The sequence below is a fragment of the Beauveria bassiana genome (genome assembly GCF_000280675.1).
Source record: "Beauveria bassiana ARSEF 2860 unplaced genomic scaffold BBA_S00051, whole genome shotgun sequence".
NCBI lineage: Eukaryota > Fungi > Ascomycota > Sordariomycetes > Hypocreales > Cordycipitaceae > Beauveria > Beauveria bassiana.
Genome location: NW_007930886.1, coordinates 20,452 through 37,922, shown reverse-complemented (window position 1 = coordinate 37,922; position 17,471 = coordinate 20,452). Strand labels below are relative to the sequence as shown.

At 48.8% G+C, this 17,471-nt stretch overlaps 5 protein-coding genes across 5 annotated transcripts; 2 read left to right on the top strand and 3 right to left on the bottom strand.

Moving 5' to 3' along the window:
• Nucleotides 1-1,710: 1,710 nt before the first annotated feature.
• Nucleotides 1,711-3,381, bottom strand: BBA_09337 (C6 transcription factor; the record flags this gene model as incomplete). The annotated part of the gene is made up of 4 exons (XM_008604434.1): nucleotides 1,711-2,453; nucleotides 2,507-3,065; nucleotides 3,135-3,238; nucleotides 3,300-3,381. 4 exons carry the CDS (start codon nucleotides 3,379-3,381, stop codon nucleotides 1,711-1,713), a joined length of 1,488 nt encoding a protein of 495 aa, XP_008602656.1.
• Nucleotides 3,382-3,764: 383 nt separating this feature from the next.
• On the bottom strand, nucleotides 3,765-5,598 carry BBA_09336 (MFS quinate transporter, putative; the record flags this gene model as incomplete). The annotated part of the gene is made up of 4 exons (XM_008604433.1): nucleotides 3,765-4,192; nucleotides 4,252-4,396; nucleotides 4,462-5,443; nucleotides 5,504-5,598. The coding sequence occupies 4 exons, from the start codon at nucleotides 5,596-5,598 to the stop codon at nucleotides 3,765-3,767; spliced, it is 1,650 nt and encodes a 549-aa protein (XP_008602655.1).
• A 522-nt stretch (nucleotides 5,599-6,120) lies between these two features.
• On the top strand, nucleotides 6,121-7,599 carry BBA_09335 (C6 transcription factor; the record flags this gene model as incomplete). The annotated part of the gene is made up of 1 exon (XM_008604432.1): nucleotides 6,121-7,599. One exon carries the CDS (start codon nucleotides 6,121-6,123, stop codon nucleotides 7,597-7,599), a length of 1,479 nt encoding a protein of 492 aa, XP_008602654.1.
• A 1,372-nt stretch (nucleotides 7,600-8,971) lies between these two features.
• BBA_09334 (trypsin-like protease) lies at nucleotides 8,972-10,082 on the bottom strand (the record flags this gene model as incomplete). The annotated part of the gene is made up of 3 exons (XM_008604431.1): nucleotides 8,972-9,464; nucleotides 9,522-9,748; nucleotides 9,840-10,082. 3 exons carry the CDS (start codon nucleotides 10,080-10,082, stop codon nucleotides 8,972-8,974), a joined length of 963 nt encoding a protein of 320 aa, XP_008602653.1.
• Nucleotides 10,083-11,950: 1,868 nt separating this feature from the next.
• BBA_09333 (C2H2 finger domain protein, putative) lies at nucleotides 11,951-16,746 on the top strand (the record flags this gene model as incomplete). Its single annotated transcript, XM_008604430.1, has 11 exons — nucleotides 11,951-12,252; nucleotides 12,312-12,561; nucleotides 12,622-12,944; nucleotides 13,000-13,373; nucleotides 13,422-14,998; nucleotides 15,068-15,486; nucleotides 15,521-15,551; nucleotides 15,804-15,862; nucleotides 15,910-16,146; nucleotides 16,234-16,472; nucleotides 16,694-16,746. The coding sequence occupies 11 exons, from the start codon at nucleotides 11,951-11,953 to the stop codon at nucleotides 16,744-16,746; spliced, it is 3,864 nt and encodes a 1,287-aa protein (XP_008602652.1).
• Nucleotides 16,747-17,471: the final 725 nt, after the last annotated feature.

The following is a 17,471-nucleotide window of genomic DNA, read 5'->3' as shown; positions in this document are numbered from 1 at the left end:
ATCAAAAAAATGGCACTCGATCATCATTGAGATTGGAACATCACGGCCTATCAGCTTATAGTCTCTAAGTGCATGAGTGAGTGTGTCAGCGCCTGTAATGAGAGAAAATAGTAATCTCCCCCAGCGATCATCGCTATTCACGCCCGATTTGTACCACTCACGTCTGTTGACGAATGATGTATCTGAACTATACCCTCGGTCGTGTGCTTTCCATATTAGTGGCCATGCTTATTTATTATTCCTATAGACTTGGGCACGAGCTTATAACCACTGCTTAAGTACGCATTCTTGGCAGCGCCGTTGGGCTCGGCGCCACCATTACTGTCGGGAGCAGCGGAGCATCAAACATGGAATGACACCCCCGGCAGCCGTTTACTCAATTCCGCCATTCGGAAACGTTGCCGGTCTGTACGATGATGCCCTGTGTGTTACAGAGCTTTGGTGGGGAGCTCCCACCACGAAAAACGTGTCGATCTGCCGTGGGCGCGGGCCGGCTCCGGAGCAGCCAGATAGAGCACGCTTTATCGTATTGTTACTGTAGCCGTGAACCGCAATGACAGACCCCAAAATTCGCTGGCGTGGGATCACTTGGTTCGGTCAACTCTGCAGATTAGAGGCCCGCAGAGGATCGATCAGCGACTACAAGATAGCATGGCTACCCAGAACGACCAGCATACAGAGCAGCACTGCTCATTGATTGCTTTAGTGCAGCAAGATGTATGCCCCATTCCGAGCAGAATGTCAATTTTTTTTCTCTTTCTAGATTAGGTCTAGATTGGGTAGCCTCACTACGCTCCTGTGTCGACTATCTGGCCGGTGTGGTACTCGAAGTCCGAGACGGAAGTAGCAATCGCATACAATTTTGAAGAACAATATACCTCGGTGTTTTAGCAACAAATTTGTATGGCATCTTGCAGTTTCTAGAAGCACAACCATTATAAATATGACTGCCGCTGATAGCTCCGAGCGGAGACGGTTTCAGCACGCCCCCAAGAACAGCCCCGCCGCGAGAGCTGGGTTTTCTCCGTACGCGCCCTTTCACAACTTTTTAGGCACCAAGATGGTGATGAATTTGTGACTCTTACTTCTAGTATAACTCAGTCATCAATCAAGACCAAAGAGTCGAGGCGAATCAGACTGGTGCCGACGGCTTGGGCGGCCTTACCGGCGTGTTCGTGAGAGCCCGTCGTCTCCTACCCTGAAGATATCGTCACATCAGTAGAGATGGTCACTGAAACCTCCCAGGCTGTATTGCAGCTGAAGCCAAGCAAGACATCGTGATTTTACAGTTGAGAAACTCCCAAGACCGTTCAGCTTCTCGTGGCGACCCTGTGGATCTCTACATTCCCCTCGCGAGGTTTGTTGACCACGACCGACAAGATACCCGCCTATGCCCTGCAGCTTGCTAACCTACATTGACGTGCTTTCTTAGCAAGAATATGCATGTTTTCCCCGTTTCAAGCTTTTTAGATGAAATTCAGGGCTCTGACAGTATGTGAAAACGTCAAACGCGGTCGCGGATACACCATTTTCTCGATACTGAGTCGCTTCGAGCGAAATTCTGCAGCTCAATGTACAGATCATCTATGCGCTGCCAAGACACCTGACGGGCCTTTCAGACACCGAGAGATAGCCAAGGCATAAATAAAAAAGTCATCGAGTGAATGATCAATCCCTACTCCGCAATGGCCATGACGCGTGGTATTAGTTTCAGCAAGAGAGTGAGCTTTCAACCAAATTTGCAGCTGCCCATATACCGCGCAGCTGCTGCTCTTCCTCTCCGAGCGGGATCCCAGCCTGGGTCGTGATATTTTGGAGACATGCCAGCATGGCTTGCTGTTGTGCAGAGTGTGTAATGTCCTTTGCAATATGCAGAGCTGAGGCAATGACGATCGGGTCCCACTGCTCAGGAAATTCATTCGATGTGATAATGCCTGCAATAGCCCTTGCATGCCAATTCGCCGACGTCAAATGCTGGCGTCGGCCTGGCATGCTGAGAAGTCTAGGCTTGTGATGCAGCAGGAGAAGGGCAGTGGTGTGGTAAAAGGTAGCTGCCTGCACGGCAATTGCGCTCGAGAACAAATGTATCGGGAATGAGGCGGCATTCATGGGATCAATCTGGCTTCTCTCGATGCTGCCGACATCGACTAGCGACTGAAACTCCACAGGCCGCGCATCGTACCATGACTGGATGCGCAGCCAGAGGGTCTGCCAATCAGGAGGAGCTCTGGGCATGAGAACTGCGCCAGGACTGCTGGAGCTGGCACGCGCTGCTTCTGTAGCTGCGGCACTGGAGCGGTAGACGAAGTGAAGACATGATGTGAGATGGTAGAGCGCCCAGTTGTAGGCTGAAAGTAGCACCGATTTTCCTTCAGAGCCAGGTTCTGGCCGCAAAAGGAAAAAGCTCGACTCTGTCGCTGGCGGGGTTGAGGTCAAAATCGAGGCTGCTAAATCTGTGCGCCCAGTCAGACATCATGTGGTAGCGGAAAAAGACAAATTGACGCACCAATACGAGATAGCTGCTGTATCAGAGTTCTTAAAGGTTCCTCGACGGCGGTGCAGGTGCCGTGTTGAAAGCGGAATTGTCTCCAAGCGAGAGGGCCTGCGCAAAGAGTTTCCGTAAGGTGGATGAGCGCATCCGCGACATATTCCAGCTCTAGACATGCTTTTAACCGGGTATGAGCTTCTTGTGTATGAGGTTTGTTGAACCGGCCCAGGAGATGTGATGATGCCAATTCGGTGAGAAGAATCCGTATAAGCTCATGCTCCTGGGCCATTCTCATCATGGCAACGCCGAATTTGCTGTTAGGATCGCCGGCCTCTAGCCACGGCGCAGTGCGGTAACGAAACTGCCGTAGCAACGCAATGTCTCGCTGAGATGCTTCTGGAAGCTCAGTGTCAAAATAAGAATCCCAGCTTGAGATGGCTGCCGGAGAGTTTGTTGCGGGCTGTGAAGCGGGCTGCTGCCAACGCACGCTACACCGAGGAGGCTGCCTTGCTGATGCCACTTTACAATCCTCTGAGCTTGGTTGCGCATCGGCTGAAGAGGGTTTTTCGTCAATGAACTGGAGAAAAACAAAAACAGAATCAGCACATGAATAATGAGTTTAGAGTAAATGGAGGTCCTAACATACCGTGATTTCTGTGTATGTACCAGATCGAGGATCTGGAGTGATGACGTATTTGCAGACAACCTTTCTTGACTCGCAGCTGGCGCACTGCGGTTTCTTTTCATCACCTAACGATGGTATTAGAGAGTTGAATCACAGAAATAGGACAATCTGAGCGACAGTCGATACATTTTCGACGTCGCTGGCGACAAGCGACGCATCCAGTCCTGACTCTGCGCTTCTCCGGCGGCGTGTTGCGCGCCACCGGCATTCTGGTGTTGCCTATTAGGCCTCCAAGCGTTTTCTAATGCTATCTCCACGGCTTTGAGCATGGATCGATGGCCGGTAGCCCGGCATGACAGCTCGAAACGTTGGCACGGTTTCTAGTGTGATGGATATGGGTTTGAGGTGGTGCCGTGGACGAATTACGCGAGACTCCACTGAATAAGCCACTATTTAGTGACTTATTAGCGATGGAGCCAGTTCAATTTAGCGGGGGTTAGCGGCAATGCAGAAAAGTTAATACAAGGCAATCAAATCAGCACAGCGGTAGTCCAAGAATTATCAGATTAATTGCAGTAGTGCGCTAAAGAAAACAAATGGCTATTTTTCGTAGTGTAAGTTCCCTCGAGTAATTACGTGTTGCTTTCCTCATTACACATGCTCGATCACGGCAACAGACCCTGCCTTGTCGTGCACCATGCCCTGGCTCTCGAGCAGCGCCGTGAGGCCAACCTCTTGCTGAGACTCGTGCAAGAGCTGAGCATCTCTCGCGCCAGTGTGACTGTTGAATACGCGATCCATCTCCTCAAGACTCACATTCTTGGTTTCCGGAAGGCAGAGCCAGACCCACACGGCGCCAGCGGCCAGGAAGACGGCAAAGAAGATGTAGGTGCCCCAAGCCCAGGCCTCTAGCATCGGCGGAAAGTAAAAGGCAATGGCAAAGTTGTTGAGCCAGTTACTAAAGGCGCCAATGGAGCTGCCCTTTGCGCGAATGGAAAGGGGAAAGATTTCGGAGACGAGAGTCCAGGAAACCGGGCCCCAGGTCGCGCCAAAACCAGCGATGTATACCCAGATGAGCGCTGGCGAAATGTCAGCTTGATACCAGCGTCAAGAATTGAGAAATATGCAAATGACGTACCGACAGCGGCCCAACCTGCTGCACTGTGTGATGGCCAGTCATGCCTAAACTTGGCCACAATAACACCTACGGTGACCATAGCAATGCCCATGACTATTGACCCGACGATCAACATTGGCTTTCGGCCAACTCGGTCAATAATAAACTACAGCCATTGATTAGCAAAGCACACCACAGAAACTCCATACTCGGATCACAAAGGGCACCTACCATTGCCGGGATCGTGCTGGCCATGAACACTACGCCGGTGACACCCGTCGCCAGCAACGCATTTGTTCCAGAAGTCAAACCCAGACTCTGGAAGATGTTTGTAGCGTAATAAATGATTGCATCAATCCCACTCCACTGTTGGGCCGCCATGACCAGAAATCCAGTCGCAATGCGTTTAAAATTATCGCGAGTTCGGAAACAGTTGATGTATTGAGCAATTTGCTCCTTGAAAGCATTTTGTCGACTCGCATCAGCCATTTTCGGAAAGTCTCGGGCGAAAGCTTTCTTTTCAAAGACAGATTCCGCTTTGATTTCTAAGAATTCAACCTGGACCACTTTGTCATCGACTGGCAATTTTCTCATCCATGCCAGCGTCGCTTTAGCCTCCTCATCCCGTCCCACTTTGACCAGCCATCGAGGAGAGTAGGGCATGAACCAGATGCCAATTGCCAAAGCGGCTGCAGGGATACCTTGAATGATGGAAGGAAGCCTCCATGACAGATCTGACTGGGAGTCACCGGTGCCGCCAATGTAGTTGCTGCCGTAGCCGATCCAGAACGAGAGCATGATTCCGAGAATAGTCGCGAACTGGTAAAATGAGACGAGGAAGCCACGCATCTCGGGAAGCGAAAGCTCAGCATTATACAGCGGCGCAACACCACTGAAGATTCCGACGCCGACACCGGTGAAGAAGCGGCCGGCATAAAGCAGAGACGGCGCGCCAGCCTTGGCACCAAGGTAGAGATAGCTGCCCAGGATGACCCAGAGACAAGCAACAAACATTGTACGCTTTCTGGAAATAAGTTCACTCAGAATTCCAGCGGAAAGAGAGCCTAGAATACCTCCGAGCTGGAGGATAGAAGTCAACCAGCCTGTGGCAGAGGAGGACTGGACGACCGAGGGGAAATTGGAGGTGAAGCGTGTCATGACAAGGGACTGGCCCAGGACGCCTTGCTGGTAGCCATACTCGAAGCCACCGAGGCTGATACAGAGATTAGACGAGAGGTCAGGGTGGGACAAATTGACCGGAGCAGATACTCACGAAGCAAAGAGCGCGATGAAAACAACCTTGGGATTTGAGCGTATGGACTGCCATAACGTTTTCTTGCCCGTAAAGGCCCTCTGAGCAGACTCCATGGTGAGTTGACAATCGAACCAATCTAGTGTGGCGTTGTTGAAGATTTATAGTAGCATTAGAGAGAGCAAAAGGTTCAATCCGCAACGGTCAAGCCAAGAGCTGATATATATATGTGTAAATATGAAATCCAACCCCCGGATTCCTCCACACCCCAGGTTTATTGATCCCCAGAAAATACCCCCAGCTCAGAAATCCTGAACCGCGCATGACCATGAAAAAAAAGAAGCTGGAATATTAATTATGAGCCCAGATCAGTCGATATTACGCGCCGCTAAGCCAGATTGGGGGGGCCGTAGCCTACACCCCGCCCTTTCGGGACGAGTGTGGCTTTTTTTTCAGAGCTCTTTCAACTTGTTTTCTGAGTCGCTGCTATTCATTGTCGAAACATTTCATGGGGTGGCTTTTTCATGAAATTTTCCTCACTAGCTCGGACGATTTCTACCGCAAAAGGGCTGACGAGGCGGGCGACAGCGGCAATGACGACGCCAAAGCAACGGCATGCATGCTGCTGATCCTCGACAATGGATGAACCGGCTCAGGAGCCAAGCCCAGCAGCGCAGGAGATTTCGTTTCTGTCGCCCGAGTCCTTTTCCACCCTTGACGAATATTCCAAAAACCCACGGTTTATCGAATTACAGGAAGAATTACGCGGCGTTTTATTTGCGCGTGCCTCTGGCGAGAATCTGAGCCTCGATGCCGTCCCTGATCAACATGCTGGCGACGCCGAGGACGCCGAGCAGCAGCAACAGCAACAGCAGCAGCAGCAACAGCAGTCAGAGCACAAACGCGGCTTCGACTTTGGCCGAGTCTGCATACCCAAAATCAAGCTCATCGACTATCTCAAGAACTGGATCATCGAGTGCGCCCCGTACCTCGACAAGTTTGACCACGCGCGGCACTTTGCCATGCGCGTGCCCGTCATGGCCGAGAGCTCGCCCGCGCTCTTCTACGCCGTGCTCGCCTTTTCCGCGCGGCAGACGGAGCGCAAGGCCAGGTCCGACCGCAACTACGACAGCCTGGAGCTGTACCAAGAGTCCATCCGGCTGCTCATCGCGCCGGGCATGCAGGCCAAAAAGGACTCCAACATGCTGGTGACGGCGTGCATACTCGCCGTCATGGAGCTCATGTCGGGCAGCCCGCGCAACTGGAGACGCCACATTGAGGGGTGCGCGGCGCTGTTTGACCTGTTCCAGGTGAATGGCTTCTCGGGCGGCGTGCTGCAGGCCGTGTTTTGGTGCTACGCGCGCATGGAAGTCTGCGGCGCCATCATTTCCGCCGGCGCCGAGAGCACCGTGCTCGCGCTGCGCAACTGGGCGCCCTCGGTTCCTCCTGGCCGTCGTGCTCCTGCAGGTGCTGAGGCTGATGCATATCATGTGCGGAATGCCTTTTATCAGAGCAGCTTGCAGGACAGCGACATGCATGCGAATTGGGCCGTGTATCTCTGCGCCAAGGCCTGCGATTTGCTCTACAGGCACACGCGAGCAACAGAGCTGCAGGAGCCCGATCGGCAGGATACGAGACCATTCAGAGCGCAGTGGATTTCTCTTTGGGAAGAGCTCCAATTCTGGTACAGCACAAGATCGGATATTTCGCTGCCGACGCTCACCTCGGAAGACAATGGACAGACTTTTCCCACCATTCTATTTGCGCACTGGCCCGCGATATCCTCCAACCAGGTATACCATGCCACTTGTCTCATCATGCTCGACATGCGGCCGCGGCTCGAGTCTGTTTCTTCGCCAGAGGGCTCCGCAGTGTGGCATGCACGCCGCGTGTGCGGCATCTCTTTGACGAATCCGCACCGCGCCAGCCTCATCAACGCCATCCAGCCGCTTTATCTAGCTGGCAGGCTGCTTACACATACCGCAGAGCACATCGCCGTAGGGAAACTGTTCAAAATCATCGAGGAGACGACGGGCTGGGGCGCGCTGTGGAGGCTGCGCGATCTGGAGATTGTTTGGGGATATGTGCCCGGCGAAATCATGGCCGCAATGGGCTGATGCTCATCAACAAACGTGTCGCAAAACAGCTCAACGGGTCTATCTCTCACTCCGGCAGCCTAGTTTCTCAAGAATGAAGCAGAATTTGTGCTGTAATCTTGTCAGGTAATTATGTGCACCGTGGTGCGATTGTGTCCTTTGTGTATCACGGCAAATGCCAGCGATGTAAAAGCCGAGAATATCCCACACAGACACAGGACCCGACAGGACGATTGTATATCCTGTTTGAACTGACATGTTGAACTTAATTGCCATGTTGAACTTATCCAAGCATGACGCCTTCAGTCGCACGCTCTTCTACGTAACTTGCGAGGTTCCTGTGCTACAGTCACTGAACCAAAGTTCCGCTTAGTCAGTACGAGCGCCACTAAAGATCCAGACTTTAATTATTACAAACAATAAGAACTATAATTAATAAAATAATAGCCTAATATACTAGCTTATACCCTAATCTTAAATTTTTTTAAGTACTAGTAGCTTATAATAATTAATAATATAACCTAGTTTTCTTTATAAAAATATATAACTTTAACTACCTTACTTAACCCTTTATTAGCTATAATCTAACCTTAGTAAATAAAATACCTCTTCTAATAAGGGTATAAAAAAGTATCTTATATAGATAAAAAAAGCTATTTCTCTACCCTTTTATAAGTCCCCTATACTCCTTATAAATCTAGTGACTTAGGACTTAAGGTGCTGGCGGCTGCTGTACCGGCCGCTATACGGCTGCTCTGGCCACTGTACGGCCACTGCACGGCTGCTGTACGGCTGCTGTAGCCACTGTACGGCTGCTGTACTGGCTGTACAGACAGGGGATAAACTGGTACTTTTGCTGTGGCCCGCCATGACCCACCGTGGCCAGCCCTGTGGGTTCTCTTCGATGTATCCCGAGTCACCAGTCACCAGTACTAAAAAAAACTCAAGATCAGGGCATAATTAGTAAAGCGGAAACAGATTGCTTTGTCCTGTGAAAGAGGCTCGGCCCTCCCGCCCTCGCACATCCCTACTGCCCTACTGAGAGGGCACTGCCGGTCGAGAACAAGACTTGGGAGAAGCAGCGATTCGGCAAGGTGTCTGGCAATCGTTTCCGCGTCGTCATTCGTGGTCTGGGCCGTTTTGCCGTCTTTCGTGCATTCGCTGTTTGTTAAATAGCGAAATTGGCTCTTTTGCCAGAAGTGTATTTTCGGCTCATCGCGTGTTTCGAATCATTTGCAGCGCACCTTCGAACCGCGGGTGGCATTCGCCTGCAAACACGACACATAACACTTATATAGGAGCAGGGCTGCCACATACTCAGGGAAAATTTGATGTAATTCATGAAATCGAATGAAGAAACAAACTAGAAAAACACTCGCACGAAAATTGTCGGCTAGTTTTTCTTCTGCAATCCATCGATGCATTGAATTATTTCCTGGGTTGCGGCTTTCCAACCCAACGTTTGGGCACAGTCGAAGTAGGAGCTGAGGCAAGATCCTCTTTTGTCACTCCCAAAGATATCGCAGTGTTCATAAACTTGCTGGGTCTTCAACGCATCCAGCATCTCCTCATCAGGGACCGGCAGAGACCCTCCCAGATTCTCCTCAATAAAAGGGATATAGCTGCCCACTCGTGTATAACTCGCGGGAGCCAGGTTGCAGTGGTGGCCGCCTTCCTCCTTTGGAACCCATGACGAGATACCGATGACCTGTTGCGTTTTCTCATCGACGAGAGGGCCACCGCTATCCCCTTTGCATACAGTCTTGCCATTCCCACCAGCACATATTGTAGTGTCATTCGCCTTTGGGCAGTCCTTGCGTGCCTGAATAGGAATTACAACCTTGCTAAGCATATCAACCTTGAAGCCGTTTTCGTGTTGTCGGCCCCTGTGCTCACTAATTAGTGTCGTCCTTGGTAGAGCCAAGCTTCATGTTGGGACTTACCAGCCTGCAGCGACTGCAGTGGAATTAACTGCGGGATCATGCCCGTCTGCAGGAAGAGTGGCAAAGCCGATATGGATCGTGTCGTTCTTCTCAATTGGTTGGAGTAATTTGAGGATGCCAATATCATGCACAGGAATTGCTTCCTCGTCGGTTTCATATAGCAAGTCGTAATCAGGGTGCGTCTTTTTCGAGGCCACGAGTGACCCTACTCCGCCCACCAATCTATTCTATAGAATAATTAGTTTCATCTAAGTTTTACTGTTTTACTAGACGTACAAAGGTAGTAGTGTCCTAGGGCCCAAGCGGGGATAGACTTACCAGTGAGCCTGCCTTGACATAGGAGCTTCCCTTGACGCAATGACCAGCAGTAAGAACAGTGGTGCTGTCTAATAAGCTGCCACCGCAGAATTGTATGCCATCTTGATTGCGAATGCTGACTAGGAATGGGAAGTCACCAATATTGGCGTCCTCTCCGCCAACGATTCGCTTGTCAATAGTTGCTGCCGCTGCCAAAGTAGCAGAAATTGCGACAGCTAGCATAGTAGCTCCTTTACGTGCCATTGTAACGACAGGAAAGAATAATGAATGGACAATAATGATTTTTGCAGAAAAGTGAGGCGCAGTGTGTACAGAGCAAGTGTTCCTTATGCACAGACTCTACCGCAATGACATTCATGAGCAGAGTTGCGATATTTATCTTCTCATTTCTTATACTGCACCAAAGGTATATTTGCAATCAGCTATTAGACGGTGGGCGAAGCGATGCTCCAAGCGATGCTCCAAGCGAGCATGGGTATTGATGACTCGTGAGCAAATTACCTATACTTACGCTCCTATGCGCGTCTTGGGCTTAGAGCATCCGGGTATACGCATACTCAACTATCGTAGGACCCATGAACCCTGAAGACACATGGGAAGCGATGCTGTGGACTCTTGTACATGGTAGGTCATCGGAAATCCGTAGACTTGTCGGATTCCAAGTGGCATCCTTGGCGATCCCTGACATATTGCTCCATATCTCCACAAACGAGCAACTCATGCACTCTGAGAGTTCATGCAAATGGCCGGGTGAACAGCAGCCGTGAATATTGATTGTTTTCGGCAACAGACGCATGGATTTACCTGCCTGGTGGTTGTCCTGACTAGGGTGTAACTAAATTGCGGACTGTGTGGGAATCGTCGGTGAAAGCCGGACTGAAAATTGTACTGTACATACATATAGCATAACAGACAAGACAGGGAACCTGTTCCTATGTACAAGCATAATATTTATGTATGTACTACCAACGTAATCCGCTTGCGCTGCATCAGGTAGTGGACCAGTAACATGAACACGGTGCAGCTGATTATACCCAAATCTGATATCCATGACATCATGGCAATACTATCCTCTCTTAGCTTAAGTGTTTTCTACACATTATATCGGTTAAGAATATATACCACCCGACCATTACTTACCTACATAGCTAGCTACTGCTTTTACCTAATTAGATATATATATTCTATAAGTTGATATAATCTTAACCCTAACCCTAATAAAGACCAATAATAACTCTACTATAACTCTACTCTAATTAAACCTAAAATAGTAAAAGTACTAGTTAGGTTAGGTTAATTATATAAAATAATTAGGCTAGGTTAGGTATAGTGCCTTTTTAAAAGTAATACTAAAAGTTTAAAATTAATCTACTTTCTAATATTAAATATTATTATTTACTTAGATAACTAGAAATTAGTTATTAAATATAATAAAATATTAATTTACCTTAGGAATATAATACATTTAATTAAAACTAGATAATTATTTTATTTAATTAATTATAATTATTTTTAAAATCTTTATAAAATTAAAAAAGACCTATTTTTATAAGTTTAGATAATTAGTTAAATAAAAATATTTTATAATATTAAAATTAGATATTATAAAGTTTAACTTATTAATTATTAAATAAATTTTAATTAATAATTTTAAGCTAATTTTACTTCTATATAAATACTATTAAAGTATTAGAGTAGCTTTTTTTAGAGAAATATTACTATCTAAAAAGAGCTCACGGCTTTTCTGTCACCGCTTTTGGTAGCAGATGCCACCTCCTATTGTGGTTGTGGTGCCGAGAATCTGGCGCCGCTTTTAGGACCAAGAACGTAACAGATATTGTGGAGCGCCGGCTCCACCATTTCAAAGTACCTGCTTTGTACCTGCAGGCGCCATTAGCTGCCTTGCCTACGTCTTGGAAGCACCCGTTTATCACCAGTCAACTGGGCAGTCATACCCACCAAGTATGGCGGCCAGAAGGGAAACCTACTTAAACTGGGCTCCCAGCGTATGACTTTTCACATTCTGCTCTTTCTTCTTCAGTTTTTCTTTTCTTTAATACAACGTAGGCGGGCTTCGTCTGAGCGCTACTAACAATTACAAGCCACCAAACATGTCAGACAACGAATCTTATACGGACGAACTATTCGATCGCGAAGATGTTGGCATCTCAGACGCTGAAACGGATCTAACATCGACAAACCTTTCGCGAGACGGAAATTTTGATGCGGAGAAAGCTATCGAGTGCGACGATGCTGATATCGAAGACTTGGGGCATCTCTTCGGCGGTAATGCTCTTCCGCCCGATTATTACCAAAGCACAGTTGAGGATTTCAACGACGACAAATTCAGAAGTCGAAACTACAGTGAAGGAACAAAGATTTTGAAGCTCATCTGTGAGAACCTTTGGAGAGAGTAAGTACTAAGTTGATCTTGGGTCGCCCGCCGCTAAGCATTGCACCTTCTGCGCGCAGGTTCTGTACAAAAGTTCTTCAACGCGACGCGCAAAAATGCTTTGAGTGCATTCACGAAGAATTTTCAATACGCTTGCCCTACAAATTTCTTGAATGGAGACTCAATCAAAAGGTAGGCAAGGATGGCAGAAGACTGAAAGGAGTTCAAAAGTTCAGCTCTTTAGATACATATTGGAAAGTGTTCCGCCTCGCTTTCCAAGATGCCGTCGGAGAGAAGCTTGACCATCGGCTAGGTCATAGTATGCAGAATGTATGACTGACACCCCCTTGGCCGGCAACATTAAGCGTGCACTGATATCACAAATCACAGGCTCTTCGGAAACTGGCTGAACAATACAAACTGAGCTATGAAAAACGCATGAATCGGTGCATGTCTATCGAGGATCTGAAAGAGCAAAACCAAACGACCATTGCCACGACGGAAAAAACTTTCAAGCTTGGCGAGATGCGAGTGCTCGCTGTATTGTATACTCTCCTGCTATCGCCGGCTGGAGCTCGACCAATGTCTATACTGAAGATGACATTTGGAGATTTGTCTTTTGCTAAGGCACGAGATCCTGAGGGTGGACCAGCGCAAATTCTGATTCGATTTTCTCTACGATTTACGAAGACATGGCTCGGCCCTAAAGCTACGTAAGGGATTTTTCTTAGAACGGTTCTTTGCTTGTGAAACTGACCTTGCTGGTAGGAAAACCCACCCTCTGCCTGAGCATTTTCTTGGTTCATCGTTCCTTCTTAGTACCCATGTCTTTTTATTGGGGCTGATATTCCATCATCGCGCATTTCGAGCGCCTGACCTCACATCACCTGAGCAACTGGACTTACTTGAGATTCATCCAGGAGAGCGGGAGCTGAGTCTTCCGTTGAAAAAGGATATCCAAGGCGTCTTCCTATTTCGCAAGATTATCAAGACGGTGACTGGATACGAGATGTCCGCGGAACAGATTCCTTACAGTGTGGTCAGCAGAATGTTACGAATAATTGGGGAGATATTGGGGCGCGAGCACCCTACCATCTCTTACAGTCTTCGCTACAACGCAGGAAACGCACTTGATCGAAGCCGTACGTCTAAATTTCCCTGGTATGCTTTTGATGCTAAACTATAAATAGCGCACGTCAGCGATGCACTGCGAAACTTGATCCTCGGTCATGCGGAGTCCAGAACTTTTCAGAATCACTATCTTGGCCGCGAGATTGCTGTAGATACATCAGCCATCGTCCAAGGGCTGGAGCCAAAGCAGTCCATGATGATACAGGCAACTAGCTTGGGCCATTCAGCGAGCAAGCGACGACCAAGACACCTCACAGATGAACAACTCCGGGAGATAAATTCACATCCTGCGGTCGTACGGCTGCAAAAAGAAGTACAACAACATGTACGGGGTTCCGAAGAATGCAGCAAAGCCATCAAAGAATTAGGAAAGGTGAAGTTTAGGCTTCGAAACGAAGAGAGGGATAAAATGCGCGACGAATGGACGGCTGAACAGGCTGTGGACGACATTCAGCGACAGCTGCATGGAATTGGCTTCAAACCGCCAGCTGAGAACGCCTCAACCACCTCTCAAGGACAAGAACAAAAGCGATTAACTGAAGCATTGAATGTTCCGCCTTCTAAAAAGGTCGAAGAATACTTTCCGCAGAGAAATGAAGCCATTTCTGCAATCATGGCCTACTGCCGGGTCTACGAAGGGCCCCCCTCCCAACGGCATCGTGCAGAACCTGTCGAGCCGATTCAGCAAGCTAATGATGTTGGGTCAAAAAATGAAACGCTGAAAGATGTGTTGTTGAAGTCCGTTATGGTAGATGACGCCGTCAAACGACCACGGAAGTGCTTCGTGTGTTGTGGCAACGCACTTCGTCGCGACTTTAATGATTCGGGGTTCTTGACTCTTACCGCAGATTTCTACTCTTCATCGGACTTGAACAAACACTTTCGTCGCTTTCATCTTCAAAATCTGCAAGAGGGCCAAACAATAGAGTGCCCTGCTTGCTCAGTTCTACTTGAGCACAAGCAAGAGTTTTTGACTCACGCGCAAGTCGTTCACGGCATTCATCTGCGAGTTGGCAACAGCTATGAGGCTGACAGCCAAAAAAGAAATGGAGGCATTGGCTGTGACAACGACCGTCGCGGCAGAAAACGTGAAGCTGAGAGCTCGACCCTCGTGGCTCAGGACCACAGCCGAAACTCCAGAAACTCCGCTAATCATACGGACCGAAGCAGCCACAATACAAATAAGCGACAGAGACTGGACTGTGACCCACCAAGGGAAGTCAGGTCAATCAGCCGCCGGGATAATGAGCAGCGCGGCAGAAAACGTCAAGCAGAGAAGTGGACTCCGACGACTCAGAACGACAGTCTGGGTCCCACGACTTCCGCTCGTCGTACGGATAGGAGTGGTCACCGGGCAAATAAGCGACAGAGACTGGATTGCGACCCACCGAGGGAAGTCAGGTCAATCAGCCGCCGTACAGAGCATGATGTGAAAAGCTGCCCGGCAACGACAGAGGCCAATGACGTGGATGATGGAAACAACAGACTGAGCAAGCGACAGAAGCGTACAAGCTACCTTGCACCCAAGGCTCTGCAGCCAAAATTTATGGAAGGAGACTCACACACTGTGCTGTCCGACGACAGCTTAGCACGGTCGTCTCGCCACCCATCAAAACGCGCCAGCATGGACGAAAATGTAAGTTGAAGCTCCATCTTCCTCAAAAATGGATTGCGCAACAGTGGCAACATGACTAAGACACAGTAGCGACCTAATCCGAGAAGACGGACTGTTGGGCGCCCGCGCGCTGGTTTGACTCGGCGAGAATTCTCTCATGCTGACACTGAAAACCCAATTGAGGCAACCAGTGATAGCGACAGGGCAAGAGCTGCCAGGCGATACCAGCCTTCTATCAGTCTCAGTACTGAGTCTTCAGACTACGATACCCGAAGAGCGACAACAGGCAACTCTACAATGCCGGACCCAGTACAGACAAAAGGGGGACGTACACGGATGGCATTTACTCATGAGCAAAATACGTTTCTCATACAATTGAGGAATACAGAGTTGGCGGGCCGAAGACTCTCATGGACGGAGATCCACCAGCGTTTTTGCAAGAAGTATCCAGAGCGCTCGAAGAACACTTTACAGGTGCATTATTCTACGAAACTCCGCTCAGTAGCTAAGTAGTACTATAATCAAGCTTCATTGAATGAATAGATCATGGGCAAATATCAATGGAGAGGGCTCTGTGTGCACTGTGCAGTCTGTTATTTCGTTAAAACCCTATTACCGAATTTTAAGGCAACTATTTCGTTTGAGATATTTACTACTTTTCGGCATGCAGCATGCTGTATCTTTGCACGATGTAAAAGCCCTCAACTGACGACTGTCTGTGTGGCTCTTTTCGGCCGCTAGCCCTCATCCGAATGCCCAAGCCGAAGTGTGTGCCGCGCGCAGGCACCGGCAATAGCGCGGTCTACTACTACACACGAGGCGCCAGAAACAGGTGGCGCTGTTCTGGTTGCTGCAAACTTTTGAGGTTTCTTTGCAACAGACCACGTAGGTATCTATTATTGCAAGCCATCCTTTTTGGCTGTTTATTGCAGTGTGGGAGGGACAGAACAAAAATTAGGCGTTGGCGAGCTGATGAACGAGAAAGTGGCCATGCCAGGTCGCTGTAATCAATGGGACCGACTCGATGCGTCAGCGAGTGATGGGCGGAAAGTAATTGCTTCATATAGTGATTTACGCGAACTTCGTGCGTCTCACTCCTTCGGCGAGTACAGCAGCGAAAAGTGGCTGCTCCAAGCAATTATCTTGCCAATCACGATCGATGTAGTACTGTACCGATTTCGCATCTTCAGGGCCGATGGTTGGCAATTGTTGTACCATGTTCAGGCTCTGTGCTACGCTCTATGAATGCTACTTAGCCCAAAAAGGCTCGGGGTAGCTCCGGGAGGCTCCGCGTGGCTCCGGGAAGCTCCGTTTGGCTCAGGGAGGCTTCCTGTGGCTCACGGAATGCTCTCGGTGGCTCAGGGAGGCTCATGGGGGCTCAGGGAGGGCTCATGGGGGCTCAGCGAAACTGAGCTGCAGTACCTCAGTGAAGCTCGGCCGCTAAGGTCAGTGGGGGCAATGCCCAAGCTCGAGGCAGCCTGGGCATCCGGCATTAGTAAGCCGGCCGAGTTAAGCGATTCGCAGACTAGCAGTCAGCTGTGTTTACCGGTAGGTACGCAAAAGTTAGGCACAGAGTTAATAATACAATGGTAGCAAATTTAGTTCATCCAGCTGGTCGAATTATTATCAATTAGTAATGATGAAATGACTGTTCGTCGCCGTAGAATAGTGCTACGGCTAAAATAAGGCTTTACTGACGATTGACTCAATTCTCAGTTGAGCGCGAGTGCCCATCACAGTTTGGCATGAAACTGTCCTTCCGACAATGAGAATGCAATTCGTCGATTCTTTTTATAAAAACTTAAACTATCCTTATGGGACAACGGCACGATCTTTTTCTGTCACATCGCTGCTTCTATCTTTCTCTACGAAATCTGTCGGTTTTCTCTTCACTACTGGGGGGTATACTTTGTGCTGCCGATGATGTCAGCCTCCTTGTCTTGACCAGAAAAAATGTTACTTCTCTCACCAGGATCCCAGCAGCTGGGGGGAAGCTTTGCTCCTCCGTAGAGCAATACATATAATGCCTATTTTTCCATCGCACGAGGACGTACATATCAGCGTCATAGAGCCGGCTTATTCTATTTGACCGCTTCATCAGACCCATGGTTGATCTGACAAAGTTGTCCCTTGTTCTGTCTCTTTTCTGCATCGGATGCACAACCGGTTGTTCCATTGTATGCCTTTTTTGATAGTCTTGAACAGATTTCCTCGCCATCACCAGGGTTTCGTTTGGTCATATACTTATGCTAGATGGTGTCTTGAGCTAGATATTGATGCCTGGCCTTCAGCACTCTACCTAACTTTATCATGGCGACGCCAGAAACTGGCCAGTGTGCAAGCACAAGACAGCTACCGGCGTTGAAAACTAGTGTACTGGCCCTAGTTTACTCTGTTATGATAAGATCAGCTTTAGGCGATGTAGGTAAATATCTCTTTTTGGAATGAGAACTATTGGCCGAAAAGTACGGCATTTGGCAATTAGCAAAAAAGC